Source organism: Epinephelus moara, chromosome 12, assembly GCF_006386435.1.
Source record: "Epinephelus moara isolate mb chromosome 12, YSFRI_EMoa_1.0, whole genome shotgun sequence".
In the NCBI taxonomy this organism is placed as follows: domain Eukaryota; kingdom Metazoa; phylum Chordata; class Actinopteri; order Perciformes; family Serranidae; genus Epinephelus; species Epinephelus moara.
Genome location: NC_065517.1, coordinates 29575310 through 29587884, shown reverse-complemented (window position 1 = coordinate 29587884; position 12575 = coordinate 29575310). Strand labels below are relative to the sequence as shown.

The following is a 12575-nucleotide window of genomic DNA, read 5'->3' as shown; positions in this document are numbered from 1 at the left end:
ATGATCGTAAATCATTACATCTGCTTAGCATCAGCATGTTTATGTGGTCACAGTGAGCATGTTAGCATGCTAATGTTATCATTTAGGTTAAACTGTGCCAAAAGCCTCACACTGCTGCATCGGTTTATTAAATTACTTCAAATGTAACTTTGGTTTATTTCCACGGAAGATTTTTTGTTGTATCGACAGACGTATCTGCTGATATTGATTTATCGATGCCAAGAAAATATAAGTCGATTTATCGGCCTCAACAGTATATCAGTCGCATTCTTCCTTTTATTAACAGATGCATCTGCGGATACTGATTTATCAGTGCCAAGAAGATAGCCGATGTATCAGCCTGACCCATATATCAGTCAAGTTCTTGTTTTTTTTTGACAGATGCATCTGCCAATATTGATTTATCTGTGCCAAGAAAACAGCAGATTTATTGGCTTGACCCAAATATCAGTCACATCTGCTGATACTGATTTATGTGTTAAGAAAATATCATCCAGCTGTAGAGTCATACAGTAGTGACCATGGCTATAATATTGCAGATCAAATTAGGCACGTAGAGCTCGACTGATATATGTGTCAGGCCGATAAATCAGCCGCTATTGTCTCGGCAGGGATAAATCAATATCGGCAGATGTGTTTGTCAAAAACAGATTTCAGTAAAGAAAAAACAAAATAGTATCTGACATGACTGTGATGCAGTTACATAGTTTGTCCATCAGAGGGCACTGACACATTGCTTTATCGGCTTGACCCATATGTCAGTCAGGTTCTTGGATTTTCGACAGACACATCTACTGATACAGATTTATTTGTGCTTAGAAAATAGCTGATTTATCGGCCTGACACATATATCGGTCAGATTTGTTTTTTGACAGACACATCTACCGATACTAATTTTCCTGTGCCAAGAAAATATGAGACAATTTATCGGCCTGACACATATATCGGTCAGGTTCATTTTTCGACAGACGCATCTGCCGATATTGATTTATCAAAAAATATATCCAGCTGTAGATTCACACAGTAGTGACTGTGAGCATAATATTGTAGAACAAATGAGGCATGTAGAGCTCGACTGATATATTGTTCAGGCCGATAAATCAGCCGGGATTGTCTCGGAAGAGATAAATAAATATCGGCAGATGCGTCTGTCAAAAATAAGATTTCAGTAAAGAAATACTAAAGTTGTATTTTTGTTAATTTCCAACCTGTGATGCAGTTACACAGCTCATCCATCAGAGGGCACTGACACATTTTAATTTTCCAGTGTACAGTACCTTATTGTTTGTGTGTTGTGCTTATGTAATAACTGAATAACTATCCCTTAGGCTATAAATAAAGAATCAAAGCACTTTATTCTCAGTGCAAAATACCTTAATGGGGTCAGACTTCTACAGGAGCTTAAAATTATTTTTAAATTGTTGTGATGTGCAGATTCATGTCACGTTGTTGCTCTATAATAATTAATTTTCTTGGCTTGTTATGTGTCTGAAACCAAACCTGCTGCTGCTGCTGCTAATGGATACACAGTAATGATGAGAGCACAATAAGACAACAGAGACTCACACATCACCTAATTTCAGAGTTTATTTTAGCATCATGACAGTTGTCACTGACCTCACCACTAAACTCAAAATAAAAGTAGTGGAATGAATCAAGTCAATACAATTATCATGAAATCTGACATTTTCTGTAAAAGTGATGCTGATGATAAATGCACTTCAATTTGGCACCTACACATTTATTAACATCCAGGACCTTTGCAGCTTCTGTGTATCGACAGGAATCAAGAAAATAAAAACGAATAGTGGCGTCTGAATCCCCCCACCGCACTGTGAATGCAACTGAAGACAGGAGAAAGCACAGCAGTGAAAGAACGAGACATTTATATTGAGAACATTTCGTTTACAGTTCTGGCTACCAGTGAGAGTAAAGCTGTTGATAGGTTGGCATCGATTTACATTTAGAGGCTTCGAGACGCAGCTCAACAGACGCTGACAGCAATAAAAATTGGAATGACAGTTCTTATAAAAACAGTGGGATATGTTCATTTTGTTGCCTGCGCTCTAGAAACTTTGTTCACTCCAGCAGTCGTGATCACATCAGCCACTTCACCAAAGCACCTTCTCGGCTAAATCCTCTGAGATGATTGGCACAATGTACATACAAATGACAATGAACTGAAGCCCTCTAACACAATGCGCCCCACAACAGCGTCACTCGCCTAAAATAATAAAAGCACAAGACAAAGAAAATCAGATGTAGAATTTGTAAACACTTTACATTTAACTAAAAGTCCCCTAAACATTATGTAAACAATGATAAATGTTAGTCCATTTAAACTTTGTTCTATACAGCTTAGATTACATTTGATCTATTTGATTACAATAAGCTATGGATGATAAAGATATTAGTAAATGTTCAGAATACTTAATTGCATGTACATAATATAAAAAGTGACATTTTCATAATTTTTGTGTTTATTTTGTGCAAAATGCTTTAGTAAACTATAATTTGGCATTTATGAGAAACCTTTAAAAAATTGGTTTAAAAATAAAAAATAAAAATCATAGATGGATTTACAGAGCCCCCTTGGGAAGAAAAACAAAATCTCCACACAATGTTTTAAAGTCATGCTCAAGCTTCCACTCAAACATTCATCTCCACCTGTTAATACTGTGCAAATATGATGGGTTCAGCAAGTGCAAGCAGCTCGGCCAAATCGACCATCGATCAAGTTCTGCAAGATTCTAGGGAACACCGGCTGACGCCACCGTTTATCTGAAGCTTCAACCAATGCTGTGTTAAATGACGAGTTAACCCACGAGGCCAAAAAGGAAAAGTTAAAGCGGACTCTGGTGTTTTTCAACCTGGATCCTATTTTAACAGGTTTTTGTGTCAGACTGAGTCATGAGAACAATTTTTTACATCGGCGCAGTGCAGAGTGAGAGCGCTGAAGCCTGCAGCGACAAAATATGCTGCAATGTAACCACTCGTCAATCTACGTCCATTAAAACTCATGTAGGCTGCACAAAATTCAGTTATTCTGTGAGACATTTGTCAGCAAATCTTCTTTTATGTCTGCATGTTATTGTCTCTGACTCTTTTAAATGACAAGAGGAAGTGGTTCCATCTTTTATAATGCTAGTGAGGAGAGCCATCATGGTTAAGTGGGTCAGTGAGGACCCTCCTATTTCTATGTGGAAATCTCTGATCCCTTAAGGTTGTGACTCTGGAATAAATTAGACATTATATTGATGTAAGGACTCGAAGAAACCGTTGGAATCTGTGTTACCTAAATATAATCTGGATCTAAAAACTGTGGACAAATGTCTGAACTGGGGACACTTCAGCAATACAGAAAGGACCCTCCAGAGAAATCCATGTCCAAGTCTCACTAATGAGAAGTCTTGTTTTGAAATCTCATGAGGTGACTTTTTGCAAGAGGAAAACCATGGAAGTGTGAGTGAGAGTTAGACAGGAGTTCTGGTAATAGTTGTTTGAGTGCAGAAAGTAGGGCGGCATGATGGTTAGCATTGTCGCCTCACAGCAAGAGGGTTCCCACCCTCTGGTTTGAACCCAGAGTGGGGGAGCCCTTCTGTGCACCACTGGTCTCCCCGTGTCAGCGTGGGTTTTCTCCAGGTACTCCAGCTTCCTCCCACAGTCCAAACACATGCAGGTTAATTGGTGACTCTAAATTGTCCGTAGGTGNCTGTAGGGTCTGTAATATTGTGACAATTAGAATGATAACCTAAGCCTGTCAGTGGCAAAAAAGCACTTTAAATGGTCATAATCTGACGACGCACACCTGCTCGAGTGGTTACATTGTAGCCTGTTTCATGGCTGCCGGCTGCAGCGCTCTCTCAATACTGATCAGTTTCAAAAACTGTTGTTAGACACTAAAACGTGTTAAAATAGGTTCCAAGTTTAAAAATACCGGAGCTCCCCTTTAAGGCATCAGACTATTTCTGAAGGCAGCTTGAGTGACTGTGCCTCACATGTAAGCTGAAAACACCACTGGTATCCTGCTGAGACATTTACTGACTTGGCACATGAGTAGCATGACATACAGAGGATCACTAACAGTATAAAAACAAGACATTTTGGTATATAGCCAAGCCAAACATCTATTATTCATATAAGTAAGCAGTTGCTGTGAATAGTCTACAGTTTAGAGATCAATTCCAACACATTCACTGGACTCACTTTGAGAGTTATTCGTGTCCAGTCCTGCTGTATTATCACTAGTGCCAGGTCGAACTAAACATTTGGCTCTCAGGTCGGAAAGGAACATGCAGCCACCGCGGGGGAAGAATCCAGGATCGAGCAGGTTTTCTTCATGTAGTTTATAATATATTAATTTACTTTGTACCTCATGAATTTAACTGCATTATAGAACTTCACATATACTGTCATTAAACAGTAACAGAATGAAACAGAAGAAGGAATTTGTCGGTAAGATATAAAAAGCATCCCCTATTTGCGTACCTGCAGCTTTACATGCTATTTACCGTATGTCGCCACAAGTTTAATAACATAGGGACGAACTTTAAATCGACTATGATGATTGTGACTAAAATACAAATCAAGATGAGCGTTTAAGAGTCTAAAAGAAAAAGGACACGGTCAAAGATTAAATGAGAGCTTAAGGCAGCGATTTCTCCAGGAAGAAGCTACAATCTTGCAGAATCGGAGGCGTGTGTGGCCCGCTCGGCTCGGCTCGGCTCGGCTCAGCTCAGCTCGTAATCTTTGTCGTCCCAGTCGCTGACAGTGGAATGAAGAGGGGGGAGGAGGGCGAGTCAGAGGTTACAGGTCATCGTCGCCGATTCCTTCGAAGGCGTAGTTGCCGTGGAAATCGTTGCCGCTGATGTCGTTTGCTGAGTTGGAGGCGCTGATCCCTCGGAGAGACACCGAGCTCAGCTTGGTCTGAACGGAATAATCAATATCATACTTATTATTAGACTGAGACTGATTTAGTAACATTTTATTTTTCAGGCTCTATGTGTCAGAAATATACTCACTGAGAGTTTGACGATCTGTTCACGGTTCGGGTCAGGGGAGTCCTGCAGAAAACAACAACAAGCAATCCTGAGATCTGCACACAGTCCAAACTAAATTCAAAGTTACTGCACGCTGTCCCGTTTCTCACCAGTAGAGGGGGAGATTTCACAGCTTGCTGACTGTCTGACCGGTGGATGGAGCCGTTGTGTCGTTTCCTCAGCATCTGGAAGGTGACAAAGGGAGAGAAGCAGAAGTGAAGACGACAATAAATATCCTGTAAATTATAAGGTTTGTTTTGCATTTATGTGGGTTGTGATTTCAGCTCTGCAATCCGATGACCTATTATCTCCACAATCACTAAGGAACCAATTAATGTTCAGAAAGATGTATATTGTGTGTATTTATACTGTAAAATGTCATATCAAATTTGGGATTGAACATCCTTTTTCTTGTTGTAGACGCTGGGAGGAAACAAAGCTCAGAGCAGATGTTGTAACATTTGCTGGCTCTGTAACCTGAAGGTAAGTTTGTTTTAATAACTCAAAAGGATGTGGTCGTTTTGTTGATTAGTAAGTGTGCGTGTCATTTTCCTTGGCAGGGAAGTGCCAACAGGACGCTGGGGAGCGCTTCATCCCAGCACCTCGACCTCGACCAGTGAGGTAGCAGAGCCGACAGGAGGAGAGTGGTGAGTTTATTTCAATATCCTGATGACTGACTCATAGTCATACACCAATCAGCCACAACATTAAACCACTGACAGATGAAGTGAAAAACATTGATCATCTTGTTACAGTGCAAAGTTCTGCTGTGGAACCTTTGGGTCCTGGGTTGTAGACCAAATCACCCTCTCATGGCAGTGCCCCCCCGCAGGACAATGCACCATGCCACACCGCAGAAGAGAATGGCCTGAGCAACGTGACAAAGAGCTCAAGACGATGACATGGCATACAAATTCCCCAGATCCAAATCAGATAAAGAATCTAGGGAATGTGCCGCAACAAGTCCCGTTCATTGAGGCCCAACCTCACAACCCACAGGACTCAAGGGATCTGCTGCCATCGCCCTGATGCCCCAATGTGGACTGAACGTGGCTCTGACCTTTAGAGGCACGTACAAAGAATGTCTGGGGGAACGGCACGTCTCACAGATGCTTGATCAGATTGGGATCTGGGTAATTTAGAGGCCAGGTTGACACCTTGACATCCCTGTCATGTTCCTCAGGCCTTTACTGAGCAGGTTTAGCTGTGTCATGGTGCACGAGTCCTCATGTGTGAACAAGCCCACGAGCAAGTCGCCCCCTCGTCTGTGACTGGGACTGGATATCTGGCATGCTAAAAAACTGGAGAAGTCTGACACGACTGACAAAGAGCATCAGCCAGGATACGTCCCACGTCAGCATGCAGGAGGACGGAAGAAATGTGAGGAGGACAAGCCAAGCCGGCAAGCCACAACAACAATGGCGGCGTCCACAGGATCACGGGGAGCGTGATGTGTTTGGAGCCAGGCCCTGGAGGCAGATCTGATTCAACACTGGAGAGGAACATCCATGCCTTTGCGATGTGTCGTCTCCAAGTTAAAAACATAGTTTGGTGATGTCACCGCGTTATCTGGGGCTCTGTCGGCGAAATCTTGTGGTGTGCACACAGGTCGTAACGCAGTTGGCAAGACTGCCGATGACAGAAACACACGTCGCCAGGTATGAACACTCAAAAGATTACGATAGTCTCCGCGACGCAAAATCAAGGTGGAAATACATGCGGCTGCTTACACTCCTCGAACGATTTAAAAAAAAGACGCTCACCATCATCAAAAAACTACATGGACACTCTGCCTTAAGCCTAGTTTCCATACAGTTTTATTTTGTGTCCAAAATCTGCCACAAAATTCAATTTTTTCAACGTACTTGGGGCAAATTCTGGACTGAAGAAAAAAATACTGAAGGAGGAGTGTCACAAACACATCTAGGATCACTGAGACTCTCACAGGAATGAACAGAGTTCCCGTTGACTTGAACACGCACACGGAGCTATGCTGAAACGAGGCGTTGGGTTGCTGGTGCAGCTATGAAGTATTAAACATCTCTTTACACGAACCTTCTTAATGCTGCCGCCCGACTTCTTCACCATTAATTCGTCCACCATAGACTGAAGGCAGATGCTCATCATGATGGCCTGAAAACACAAGCACACTTTTACTTAACATCCTTCTTTTTGAAAACACATAATGTAGTTTGAGTGAAGACAAATTGTGGGAACAAAATGCTCTGACCCGACTAATCACAGGAATTTAATGCTCCACTTAACTGAATGCTTGTTGCCCACACATTGACCCCATCAGTGACTTCTTACCTGTTGACTGGTGATGGTGACCCACTGGAGGCGGTCCTTGCTCATCAGATACTCGAAGGCCAGCTCCAGTTTGACCTCGCATTTGGACGAGCTGCAGGGATTGGTGGTGCCGTTGGCTATCGGGACTTGCTGTAGAGACAAAAAGACTGAGAGTTACGATTAAGTGTTTGGCAGGTGTCACCAAAACTGTATGAATTGTTTTTATCAATTACTTTCGATTAATATTTATTCTATTTTCCTCCCTCAGCACTGAAGCTGAATATCTCCTCTTGTGTTTAAAGTGCATAAAAGAAACCAATTTCCATATTTCATAACCAACATCCAACTTGCATTTTTAAGTAGAGGATAAGCCTGCTATTCTCCTCCATGACTGGAGGGTCATGTAAGCAGCTAAATCACATTTCCTATCCTACATCTCCTCTTGTTAAGCTGCCACTCTTAAGCTGCTGCATCACCACTGACAGGCAGCCAAATCTTAAGATGACACATGCTAAAAGATTAACACGGGCGCAAAGAAAGGAAGAAATATGTACAAATGCAGAATTTCAAAAGCCTTCAAGAATATGCGACACTCAGAGACACACACGGCTTCCCTGGAGACGAGCCCTCATTCCTCATTTATGGAGCCTGTGCTCTTCACCGAGACGATTCCCTCTGGGGCCAGAAACTAGCTGTACCTCCCAAGCTAACCACACACACAAAAGATGACATAAAGACGAAATGCAAAAACAAAGGTCTGACACACACATACACACACACGCCAACTGTTTATTCGTGCTCTTCCGGATGCAATTTGAGATGCGACTGTGAAGGGGGTTGCAGCGCTGCACCAAATGAGATGTTTTGAATAGTTTGCTGGAAAGGAAAGAGCTCATTAAAATGACTTTGACCTCTGAGAATGAGCTCAGGAATTAGCCACCCCGCTGGACAGCGCGGGGGCTCAGCCTGTAATCAGACGAGCCAACATGCATTTTAATTTTAGATGTGTTGCTATGTGTCTACATCTCTGTGCAAATTAACTTTTGGAGAATCATAAAAGCCTTGGTGATACACATAATGACCGTGCTGCTCGAACACTAATGCGATACAAAAGTGAACTGTTTTCCCCATCTCCATTTAAATGAGGTCTTGCGTCTGAAAATGTTTGTCTTTCAAATCCTAGCTGAGACGATGTGGGCAGAGCTGCATGTTATGCTTTTCTCAGCTATTCACAGAAGTGAAAATAGATTGTTCAGGCTTTCAGAGGAAACTGTCTCTCTTCAAGACGACTGACTGGAAGCAGGAAAAAAAAATGCTGATTCAAGACAGATCAACTGTGTGGTGCATGATTGTTTAAATTTATGCTGATTCTGGGCGACAATTATGGAGATTTTTTTTGTTCTTTAGACAAAGATTTTGCTCTGGATTTCTTGCCAGCTCCAGTTTCAAGTAAACAAAAATAAAGCTGCAATGGGGAGTTAAAGTTAGACTGTCAATCTGAAAAAGTGGAACTCCAGTGATTCAGTCGTGCACTCCCACAAAGTTGGGAAACTTTTAGACATTTAAAAACATAATGGTTTGAATCTGTGCAGCAGAAGCAGAAAAATCATGACTTTATTTGCTAGTTTCCAGGGAGGTGCCTGAAGTAAATAAGCCCCTTTGACTGCTGTGATGTCTCCTTTGTGTTTGAATGCAAGCTGTCCTAAAAAGTGTAGTATTTTCAACTTGTAAATTTACTTTCTATGTACAGCTACTTTTGACACTGATGTCTAGAAGTTTGGGAGGAACGTGTGCAGTTCTCAGCTGCTCCGACAGCATTGCCAAACTTGAACTTTGGAAAAAACCAAAATGATGTGAAACAAGCAACCTCAGCTAATTTAACACTGCTTTGCTATCTAGGACTGTGGTGGTCCTTCATTCATTCATTCATTTTTTGTAACCGCTTATCCTCTAAGGGGTCGCGGGGGTGCTGGAGCCTATCCCAGCTGACATTGGGTGAGAGGCAGGGTACTCCCTGGACAGGTCACCAGACTATCACAGGGCTGACACATAGAGACAGACAACCATTCACACTCACATTCACAACTACGGACAATTTAGAGTCACCAGTTAACCTGCATGTCTTTGGACTGTGGGAGGAAGCCGGAGTACCCAGAGAAAACCCACACTGACACAGGGAGAACATGCAAACTGTTACCACCTTTAACAGTATCAGCACAGCTAGTGGTGCTAGTATAGTTAACTGTGCTAAAAGGGTTTTGCAGTGAAAATGAAGCTGCTTACTCACTAGAGCAACCTGGGGGGAGACCGGAGGGTACACGTAATACTTCTGCAGCAACACGTTCCACCACCAGGACGGTGTTACCAGCTGATTGCGGAATAACTATGGAACATAAGGGCTCTAAATGTCAAAATTGTTTGTCTTAACAGGTAAAAATATGACGTCTTAACATCTATTGCACATTAAGACAATAGATGTCCTGTTAAAAAGTACATTTATGTCTTAAGAGGTCCAGAGCATTAAAGCTTCCATGCCATTGGTTAAGACCTCTTATTTTTACCCGTTACGACAAACAAATTTGACTTATTAATATGACAGTGTAGCCTGTCTGCGTTCCATAAATAAGTGGCGGCTCTAGCTAGCTAACGTTAGCTCCCTCCTGACCTGGGTGGTGGGCAATGCAGAGCAGCCGAGGGACTAGTGGAGACTAGTGATGTGACATGCGCGAACGAGCCGAGATTTTGAACCGGCTCTTTGAAGTGAACGAGTGAACCGGCTCTTTGAAGTGAACAAGCCAGTTCCTAATTTCTTTATTTTTTGCTTTAATTTACTCTGTATCCATTAATTTCAGATTATTTGATCCGTAACAAGTTGAGAGAGTCTAGTTTGTGAGGGAGAAAGACAGTGCAGCTGCTCACTCGTTCACTTCAAAAGAGCCGGTTCAAAGATTTGGCTCGTTCGCGAACGTCACATCACTAATCTGCTAGCACTTGCTTGTATTGACAGGCTTGTTGTTTATAAAGGGCATTGCTATGGCTACACCAAACTTTATATCTGCAGAGTCTATTCTGGGTCCATGTTACAATATCCAGATCATGTGATGCGATAAATCAGCAATGCGATTCGTCCTTGAACCCACTAACACCCCCCCAACACACACACAGAGCAAAAAAACAAACAAACAAACAAAAAAAACGAACGAACGAACCGCACCTTTGAACCGGCTCTTCAAAGTGAATGAGAGCCAAAGAACCGTCTCTCAGAAGTGAACAAGAAATCCCATCACTAGTGGAGACTGAAGGCTGGGCAGTGTGCACTATACTTCCACAAATTAACACAGCTGGCTGGCTGTCTGTAAGCAAAGCCAATCACAAAACATAAAATTCACCACCTTTAAATGGATGGGGCTTTGAACTGCAGCGCTGAAGCTCACTGAGGCAGTGGAGTGCCGGACTAGAAGGAAAGGCTTCTTGTATTTTACATCTTTTTTTCCTTAATAATGAACCGGTTAGTTACTGATTAATGAGTGTCAGCCTATTGAAAATTAACAAAATTAAGCCAAACAGACCTCCCTGTGGTGTCCCTTTGACAGTAATTTTGTTAATCCATTTCTTGCTCCACATTCTATTGTTTTCCATTCATGTAAAATCTCATCACTTTGGCAGGAGCGCTGTTTTTGCCCTTCTGTGTGGTGAGAAATGCCCAGCTGACTGTCCTGCCTCCAACATTTCCTTGAGAAAAAAAAAAAAATCCTAATAACAGTGCAACACACTGTATTGATTAATTACTGTGAATCAAACCTGCGACGTGTTGACCTAGTTCATCAATCACTGTCATCTGCTGAGCCGAGTCTGACAGATCCTGACAGCACGTCATGTTTACTAATCATTAGGTGACAGCGTAAACAGTCGCTTAACGTGTTGAACATACGGCCTTTGCTGTGTGAAAACAGCACCTTTGCTCTTTCTCTGCTCTCCTTGAAAGTTTCCTGATGATGTTAGTGGCGCTGTGCGGATGTATAGAGAGTGAGCTGTGTGGGTGCTTCCTCGCACTGCATGCCATCAGATTCCCTTCTTGCCGATAGGCTATTATCAGTCCGAATAAAGGATGCTGCTCTATGTGTGAGGCTGCAGGATCAATAACGCAGTATCCTTGTGTGGGCTGCGTGTTTGGGTAATTGGACTGATGAAGATGAATGGTGCGGAGGTCAGCACTTTCACAGAGCAGTAGGAGTAAAAACGAATGCTTGGCAAGACTAGAGACATTTGTTTCTGGTGCAGTGGTGAGAGGGAGTTTGTAAACAGGCGACTTTGGGATTGTGACGAACTCTTGCCAAAGCTGCTGCGTCTCTACTCAGCCAGCTCGTGGCCTCTTTATAATATGGAGCGATTCCAATTTGATTATTTCACGGGTTTCAGAGATACAGGCGTGCTTGAAGGTGAATACACTCATTCTCAATCTGTCACACACTGACACACACAGCTCCACTTACAGAAGACGTGACTCGCCAACACCTCATGCGCGTGACCTTGAAGCTCCCCTCCTTCATCTGTTCGTTGGGCAGCTTGACATGGAAGTTGAGCTCGTTGTTGCCGGCGCTGACAATGACTTGGCAGCCCTTCTCGGGGAAGTCGGTGATGCAAGGGTCAAACTTGATGTAGCCGTAATATTTGAGAGTCTGACCTAGATGGATGAACTGAGGGGAAAATATGCAAAAACAGTTTTAGATGACTAACTTTTCCATAAATTCTGTCTGTCTAATCCCTGGAGAAAATGAGTTTGAATTCTCCACTGGATTGGTGTAATTAAAAATTCATATCAGGGGAAAAACTAGGCTAATTGCATCACAGAATGCACCAGAGGCAGCATTCTCTACGGTCTACAGATTTATCCTTGGACAAAGACATTTCAGAGTCTCAGCTGGACTCAAGTGAGTCACTGTGGAGGCAGAAGCATCCAGAAGAGGTGCCCTTTGCTTACTTCTTTCTTGGAGCCTTTCTCCTGCAGTGATTTGAGCTGCCTGTGCTGGTCTTTGTTGACGAGTATCCAGCCTCGCTCAATGTCAGACACTGTCTGGTGAAGCAAAAACAACAACTGAGGTTAATCTTTCTGCACAGGTGCACAAAACAAAGCGAGGTTTTGTGTTTCCTTTGGTACATGTGGAATAAATCACACCCTGAGCCTTTCATGTATACAGCGCAGGTCAGCAAACAATTACACAGAAACATGCTTGCAAACAGCTTTTA

General features: G+C 42.6%; 1 protein-coding gene across 2 annotated transcripts in view; it reads right to left on the bottom strand.

Moving 5' to 3' along the window:
• Positions 1–3712: 3712 nt before the first annotated feature.
• Positions 3713–12575, bottom strand: part of snx17 (sorting nexin 17) — a 45184-nt gene continuing 36321 nt past the window's right edge. For both annotated transcript variants that reach the window (XM_050058580.1, XM_050058579.1), the window contains 7 exons: positions 12310–12402; positions 11822–12025; positions 7350–7478; positions 7095–7172; positions 5150–5224; positions 5022–5063; positions 3713–4926 (listed from right to left, as the gene is read on the bottom strand). In XM_050058580.1, the coding sequence (XP_049914537.1) occupies positions 4807–4926; positions 5022–5063; positions 5150–5224; positions 7095–7172; positions 7350–7478; positions 11822–12025; positions 12310–12402 (741 nt within the window). In that variant the 3' untranslated portion in view covers positions 3713–4806. The remainder of the gene's footprint in view (positions 4927–5021; positions 5064–5149; positions 5225–7094; positions 7173–7349; positions 7479–11821; positions 12026–12309; positions 12403–12575) is intronic.